This window comes from Sturnira hondurensis, unplaced genomic scaffold, assembly GCF_014824575.4.
Source record: "Sturnira hondurensis isolate 20B ecotype Veracruz unplaced genomic scaffold, ASM1482457v3 Scaffold0013378, whole genome shotgun sequence".
Taxonomy (NCBI): domain Eukaryota; kingdom Metazoa; phylum Chordata; class Mammalia; order Chiroptera; family Phyllostomidae; genus Sturnira; species Sturnira hondurensis.
In genome coordinates, this window is record NW_028086009.1 from 221,441 (window position 1) to 230,162 (window position 8,722).

Here is an 8,722-nt window from a genome sequence, read left to right on the forward strand (position 1 = left end):
GCCAGAGGTCACAGGGCGCCAAATTTGGGCTGTGGTGGGGCTCAGTCACTTGGGTGATTTGATGTTTTATTGGAAAAAAAAAAAACTCTACAGGAGACATGATGCATGAGCAGGTGTGTTGCCATGATCACCTGTTGGCCATAGCTTTGGCCTCTTGAATTATCTGAATAGTTTCTGCAGAAGAATGTTCAGTCCTAATGCCAAATTTGATATAGATTCAATGCTCTACTTGCTCAGTCATTTTGATGAGATGGCCACACAGTATACATACTCACTCAACAGCATTCATTGCCCCCACCGACTAGTACAGTAAAGATATGATTGCTCACACATGTGCATTCCAGTCCACTCTCCTTGGCTGCCAGGTTACATCAATGTCTCATAAACCATTCTCCTTATATTAATAGTGGTTGGACTTTTTCTGGAAAGACCTCGTGTGCATGTGTGTGTGTAATCTCTAAAAATACACATAAGACATTAATAAGCCTGGCTGTGTTAGGGTAGGGGACCTGAATGGCTTAGCAAGAGGAGTATGAAGTACACTTTTTAGTACATTCCTTTGTATGCCTTTTGTATTTTTAAAATTTATAAATTAATGAGAGAGGTCATAAGGCCTCTGAGTCATAACTTCCAAAATGAACTATAGAGATAGTAAGTAGTAAAAAATAAATACAATAGAGAATGAGGTAAAGTTAAATTTCAACCTTGTCATTTTTACTTCCAGCCAAAGGTACACAGCTTCCTCCAATTCTAGTTTTGCTTGTTTTTATTGGCCTCAGACCCTACCATTTTATTTATCTCAAGAGATATCTTAACTTTCTAATAATTTTCCAATCAGAGTTATAACAATACACCCCAGTTTCAATATGTGCTATGTACACTTTTCAAATGTGGGTTCCATAGAAGCTACTGTTGAGTTTTGAAGGGATATCACAATAATAAAAATGCTTAAAATCATTCACTGGAGACAATCATCAGAGAACAAGTACATGTTCTGGTATTACTTTTAAAAAGTGGTTAAAAAAATCTTGCTTGTTATTTGGAAAATATATTATGAGCTATTTTAATAATATTTGTCTGGAGAATTAAAGATGTCCTTTCCACGCACTCTTAACTATGATAAGTGCACTAAAAAAGATAAGCTTTTAGATGAAATATAAATTAGTAAAGTCACACATCAAATAACCATGGCATCCATGGAAATGTGTGATTCCAGATAGTGAGATGTAAGAAAATATTGGAATTTCAATTTCTATTATTTTATATTAATCTTACATTAAGTAGTATATTAATATATAATTTATAAATAATAAAGGGGATGGACTCACATGAACAAGTATAAAGGACACATGGACAATAACTAAGGTGGGGGGTGGAAATGGGAGGGAGGTGGGGAGCACTAGGGGAGGGCAGGGCTGGGAATATAACACAGAAAACTGTACTTTAACAAGAATTAAATGAAAATAATAATAATAATAAATAAGCATGCATAAATGATACTGTGTTCTCCATCTTTTTTATTCTTGGAGATGTGTACTCAAAATATTTGGTAACCATTGCAAAATGATAATTCTCATGTAAATAAGGAGAAATTTCATGAATTACAGAGTGTTTTAACAAGCATCATAGCAAGAGTCAGCACCCATAAATTATGATTCTGTAAGCGCCACATTATTGAATTTATTTGGTATGACACGTGACACAATACTATATAAAAAGAGATTCTCAATAAATCATAGAATTTTCAGGTTAGGAAACAATGCTGGATATTACCTATTCCAAATCTCCTTATTTCAAACATGAGGTAACTATGGCCAGAGACAATAAAAATGGGCTCTATGTCATATGGCTGTCTCATAGTGACAGAGCCAGGTATAGAACCCAAATTTCCAAAATCTTTGTCTTTCTACTATATGACTCATAGTTATATACATATGTGCGAAACGAAATGGGGTCGTTGAAATTGAGCAGTAAGCCAACCAGTATTCTTATTTTCTTCTATTAGTTTATTCTTTCCTATTTATCCATATCTTTATTTTTGTCTTTTTTTTTTAGCCTTCTCAAAATTACATGTCATTTTAGGAAGTGGAACAGAAATTTATTTTTATCGTGTTAATTTTTAAAGCCATTAAAAAGGAGGAAGTTTCAAACCTGAAATTAATACTATTTTCACCTATCTCCTCTAACAGAAACCACCTCTGAGCTCTAAATGCTTTTGTTTCTTACCAGTAACCCACTGAGAACAACCCAGTCCAAGAAATATTTACCCAATTCTACCCAAAGGAAATGAAAGGTGAATGAGTTGGGAGTGGATGATATAGAAGCTGAATTGTAAAGAAGCACTCAGAATTAAAATCCATACTTAAGGGATGAAAAAAATAAACCTGTAAGAACAGATTATTTTTTAACTCCTCAAGTCCCTTAGCCCAATTTTGAGTTGAATTTTCTCCAGGGATCTCAAAGCAGAAACAATACCATGGGTATGAAAAAAATTAGATCATGACACTAAGAAAAAAAGCTAAAGAAAAATTGCAATCCAGGCAATTTATCCAATTTATCCAGGCAATTCAAATCCAATTTTATACCCTGATTATATTTGTCCAGTCTTTGCAATACGTACAGGTAGCATTTAAGAAAATTGACTGTTTTCATTGACATTGGTTTCGACAATGACTATGTCACTTAGCCGGTTCTAGCATATTGAGAAACTGATCCTGCCTTAGGTTGGGAAGATTAAATGGCATAGCACAGGTAACCGTTTAGTAAAGCAGCATACATTTAAGCACATATTAAAACTCCTTTGTGTCCTATGCCTCTCCACAGGTGAAGTAACATGCCACAGGTCTCACTCAGGAAACTGAGACAACCAGGTTTCTCTTCTATGGGGCCAGAGAGTTGAGACATTTAGAACTGTCCAAAACCGTATTCTCAAAGGACTTTGGGTGGTGGGGGGCGGGCAAGGGAACGGCCGCTAGTACATCTGAGGTGTCGATCACATAACCCCACCAACGCTGCCCGCCTCCTCCATCTTGTCCCCTACCGAAGCAAGCCAGAACTACACTTCCCAGAGTTCCTCGGGCTGCTTCCTGTGCAGCACACCAAAGCCTTGCTTTCCGGCAGCATCTTTTACGTCAGTTCGATTCCAAGGCTCCTACCCTTGAGGTTGAATTCCTGAATATGGGTTCTTTCAAGTCGCAGCCTCTTGAGCCAGACAAGGTCGCCGTACCTCCTGAAGCCGCGTCTTCCGCCAACCCTGCACCCGTCGATAAACCCAGAGCCCAGACCTCTCCAGAGCAACCCCCCATATTTAGTAACTGCTGGAGCTGTCGCGTGCTCTCCGGGTCGGGGTTGATAGGGGCCGGCGGGTATGTGTACTGGGTGGCACGGAAGCCCCTGAAGCTGGGATACCCCCCGAGTCCAGGGACTATTACGCAGATGGTCATCGGCATCAGTGAGAGTCGGGACAGGGCCCTTGGGGGAGGGAGGGGGGAGGGCACAGTGGGGCGCAGCCACGTGGGCGGGGTTGGTTCCCCGGGGCTGGTCACCTGGTGGGAGCCTCTCCGAGCCAGAAGCGGGGGTGGTGAGAAAAGGTTGGGACGCTGTTTTTTAAAACCAGTATTTTTTTTAGCATTCTTATTAGCCTCAGTCTTTTTAATCCTATCAATTGCTGTTAAGAGAGAATGGTTCCATACGAACTAAGACACAGAGAAATAAGAAATTACCTGTTCAAAGTCAGACGCCCAGGATGTGAGACAACTAGCCTTTCATCCTAGGTTTATCGGCCATCATGAAAGCCCATGTTTTCTCCAGGTGCTAGGGAAAGCCTGAGAAAGGGCGCATAACTTAGAACGTGAGGTTTGAAGTCAGATTGTAGAGGTGGGTTCAAAGCCTACATGCTATGCATGCCACTGGACATAGTGGCCCGCAGTCCTTATCTGTAGCGATGGTCAAGATGTCTTCAGTAAAATGTAGTGATTCTTTTAGGTTTTCTATTATGTGAATAGAATTTTAGGTTTTCAGATATCTTACCTTTATAATTAGTTTGCCCACATCAATTAAGTTATTTAAGTTTCTTTCTAGCTTGGGGAAGTAATGGGATTTTTTTCCTTAAGTTCATTTTTTAAAGCACCTTGGTAAACTATAATGCGATATACACATAAGGTACTGTTGTTTCTTTACTAGGCATTGCTTGCTGGGGTGTGGTCATCCTGTCAGACCCAAAAGGAAAGGCCTTCCGCGTTGGTTGATAACACTACCAGTGAATTTGTCCTCTTCTGTCCCTGCCCCCATGACACACAGAGCAAGCATGGGGCTTTTGGATATTCCGGACACACAGATGTTGACGTACTTCAGTTCTACGGATTCTGCAAGACTGAAAAGACAAACATTGGTTGGCATTCTTTGGACATGAGTATCTGTGGCCACCTTCTCAGGCTCCACAAGGACCAATAAATTTCTCAAAGAACAGAACAGGTTCTGTGTCTTACCTGAGGAAGGAGAGTAGGAAAAAAAAAAAAAAGATAAACCAAATAGAAAAAATAAACTAAAGTTCTTTTTACTTCTCCCATTACAAGTCAATACTTGTTTATTAACCTAACCCTGGATAGGCCTCACGCAGTATGCAGAATATGTAAAACTATCTGTGTATGCTAATGCTTCCCAAGGCGTGGCCAAATCCATCGCTTTATAACAGTTTCACAGCTACTCTAAGTAGTTTTTTCTTTGGTAAGTGAACCTTAAAAAAGAGCATCCTAGTGATTTGCATTGGGTCATGAGCTAGTCAGTGATGGAGCTAGGACTTGTTCTTGTCAAGCCTAGAACAAGAGGCTTTGTTCTAGGCTTTCAGAACTAGGATGGTTCCAAAGAGGCAAGAATTACCTTTATGAACCAATCAAGAATAAACACACAATAATAGATTTAAATGCTAAAATATGTGAGAGAAATTCAATGCCTTTTGTAATTTTATATAAGTAAATATATATGTATATATATTCTTCCATAGGCACTAGAAATATTCCTGAGATAAAATTGAGATGTCTGTGAGATAAGGACTTCAAATTAGGCAGTTCACATCTAAGAGAAGTCTGCTGCTTACTACTTTTTTTCTTTCTGATATACCATGGCTTCTCTATAAAATTATATGTAGCTATATTTCAGAGCAGAAGCTACTCTTGAATTCACCTGCCAAGCCCAGTGTAAGTGTTGAATAATACACAGAGCAGGTACCTTTAGGGCTGTTACTTTTTCTAGCATGATGTAGAAGTGCCCACGCCTGTTAACCCTCACAAATGACAAGAAGACTCGCATTGTCTGCATCAGAGTTCATGGTGTGGTGGTGCTATATATTATCTATTGAACTGAGAAAGACGCAGCACAGACAGCAAGGTATTTATGTGAAGTATACGGTTCAGTTGTGTGTTGTTAATATAGAAATGTTAGATTGGAGGGGACCGCAGAGGCCCCAAAGCAGGATACCTCCTTGAGGGCCAATGATCCATGACCATTTGTCCCCTAAAATACCAGCAAAGATAAGGTACTCCTGTAGAAGGCAAGCCGTTCTGATGGACAGCTACAGTCTGGGCACTTTCTTAGATTAAACCAAAACTATGGCTCTAATTTGTTTACTTGACCTACTGGATGAATAGAATAACTCAAACTTACATACAGAGTGAGGCAAGAGTAGACTTATAGATGTGAGTATGTGGAACACAAAGTTTGGTCATATTTATTATTATTTGTATTGTAACCATAAACCTACTTTTGCTCACCTCTGTAATTTTAACCTCTCAGAATTTGCACCACAAGGAAATGAGGTTTTTCCCAATAAACTTGCCTACTTACCGTATATATCAAGGTATAGATGGTTCTTCCCAACTTGGGACCATTTAACTACGTGAGCAAAATATTCTATAATGTCTATAGGCAGTTATGTGGGAACAACTACCTCTCCCACCTCTCCCTCCCAGTAAGTTAGAATTTGTAGTTAAAAGCTGTTTTTCTTTTCAAGTGTATTGTAGAATTTGATTTCTGTCAGTGCTAAGTCAGAGATCCTATTTGTTTTAGGGATGACTTAAGAGAAAAAAGATACCGCCTTAGTCCTGTAGGGGGCGTGCACGTAGTGCCCCTGTTCCACTTTGTTGAGGCTGAAGTGGGGCAAGCAGGATGAACAGGCCGAAGAACCAGAGGGTTCTTACTCAGCAATGTAAAAACACCAGCTTAATTATGATTTATGGGCTTTAGACTCAAGAGCATGGAAATGGGTTTATAAAGACTCATAATTAGCCCTGGCTGGTGTAGCTCAGTGGATTGAGCATGGGCCTGCGAATCACAGGATCGCGGTTCGATTCCCAGCCAGGGCACATGCCTGGGTTGCAGGCCAGTTCCCAGCAGGGGACACACTAGAGGCAACCATACATTGATATTTCTCTCCCTCTCTCCTTCCCTTCCCCTCTATAGATAAATAAATAAAAATTTAAAAAAAAAGACTCATAATTACCTTTAGCAAAGAGGGAGAGGAGAGAAAAAGTACAAAAATGGATCATTTAAAGTGGACTTAAAGTTTTCCTTGAAAAGACCAAAATACACATATACGTGTGAACATTGACATTTTTCACGATGTCCAAGACACCTGTTAGCTCAACCTTTACATAGTATAAATATAGGTATCTCAAGAGGATCAAGAAAAGCATTGTACCTCTGTTTCTTTTGTGTATTACACTGAGTAGTCTGGAATCCTCTGACTAGCTAATATGTCTGAACATATTAAAGGACCCAAGTACAGATTGATCAACAGGATCTTGCTGTGTGCTGAGGGTAGAGGTGACAGGTCTCATTTTCCCTAGGCCAATTGCTGAAACAGCTGTTGTAGGCAGCACCAGAGTGTTCTAAATACAGAGCAATCTAAAAAGTTACGGAATTTCACCTGGCTGAGACCAACAGCAGAGACAGCTGTTTCTGGTGGCCCTAGAGGTTAGGCATCCCAGCCATGATTTATAGTTCAACTCCACCCTCAGTTCAGCATTTGCTCCTCACTCCTTTTATCACTCCTTCCTCAGCCTGGCTGTATCTGAATTAAGGGCCTCTTGAATGAAGCCAGTTGATTTGACAACATAAAACATGTCGCTCCTAAATTAAATATATGTTCAGGGCAAGCATATGTTCAAGCACCGCCTCAAACCAGCCTTGGCCTCAGCTGATTTATTGTTGGGACTACACTGATCAAACAGACACTTCACAAATCTTAAAGTTAGGAACAGTAAGCAATTTTGAGTTGAAAACTTTTTTTTTTAGTGATGGATAAATCCTTCCCTTGACTCAATGACTATATAGGTATTACGGGCACAGAGTTTGACAGTGAAAGACCCATAATTTCACATCATTCAGAGGTATCCAAAGAGCATCCAGAGAAAATATGTCACTCTTCCAAATGCATGTCCAAATCATTTGCCTTAGAGATATTCACTCGTTCAAAGGTAAATAGAGTGTAGAGAAATAGCCAAAGGGCAAAAGTGAAATGCAGCAATGCCACCAAAGTCACTGCTCAGCCCTGTGACTGAATTTGCACGAGCTTCAGAAATGTGGTTGGGAGAATTCCCATGATGGCCCCCAACATTCCCAGACCTCTGGTGTACACACACTTTCTCCCAGTTATTTAATCAAATACCATTTTAGGTGTGCCATGAAGGAATTTTGCAGATGTAATTAATGTCCTAGAACAACTGACCTTAAGATAGGGAGATTATCCAGATAGGCCAATCACCTGAGCCCAGTTAATATTGGCCTAGAGGTCAGACACCTGAGAAGTCAGAGATTAGAAGAGGAATTCAATGCCTAAAAAGTCCATCCCAGGATTGGTAGAAAACAAACATCTATGTTGTGAACAGCCTGTGGGGGTCATGTCATTAGGAACTGCCAGCAGCCTGGAGTTGCTGAGCGTGATAACCAGACAACTACTAAAAGGGAAATGAAGAAACGAGGAGCTCAAGTCCACAACTGCAAGAAAATGAATTCTGCCAACAACCCCTGAGCTTGGAAGAGGGCCCTATGAGAACCAAGAACTACAGCTCCAGCCAACACCCTGCTTTCTGCCCAGTGAGACGCTAAGTAAAGGATCTGCCATTATGCTGTGAAACTGAGAGATAATAAATTTCTGTTCAGTTGCCAAGTTAGCAGTAATTTTTTTACACACCAACAGAAAACTAATAACAAGGAATGTTTTGCAGAATCATAGTCATAATAGGTGGCACTCCAGACCAAGTGCACACCCCCATCCTGGGCATGCTGGAAGTAGTAGGAAGGGGCCATCCGAACAGCATGTGTCTTCACTTGGTCTTTCATTGGTGGTTTCCTTAGTTTTTATTGTTTTAGAAAAATTGTTCCCTGCTGATTTTTTTTTAAAAGTTACAGCACCCTTTTTATGTGCTAGGCATTATGCTGAGTGCTTTGCAGGAATTGTTTAATCCTTGGCAACCCTGTTCTACAGATAACTGAGGCCTGGAACAAGTAAATTTTCCCAAGGCCTCAAGGGGTAAACCAGTAGGGGCTTGGAGAATAGTATCAATTGGGAATTGGGAATTTCTGTTGCTCTAGTCATTTTTTGTTAGCATCCCTTCTCAAAGTGTTCAGGTATCAAAATTAGAAATTTTGAATCCTGATTTTCAATTTTTTCCTCAGTTATCCTTTAACATGTATCATTAATCTCTTGATTTCCTTTTTTTAAATA

At 39.9% G+C, this 8,722-nt stretch overlaps 1 protein-coding gene across 1 annotated transcript; it reads left to right on the plus strand.

The window, feature by feature from the left end:
* The first annotated feature begins 3,113 nt into the window (after positions 1 to 3,113).
* Positions 3,114 to 4,342, plus strand: DMAC1 (distal membrane arm assembly component 1). Its single transcript, XM_037061393.1, has 2 exons — positions 3,114 to 3,451; positions 4,183 to 4,342. Exons 1-2 carry the CDS (start codon positions 3,178 to 3,180, stop codon positions 4,245 to 4,247), a joined length of 339 nt encoding a protein of 112 aa, XP_036917288.1. The 5' UTR covers positions 3,114 to 3,177; the 3' UTR covers positions 4,248 to 4,342.
* Positions 4,343 to 8,722: the final 4,380 nt, after the last annotated feature.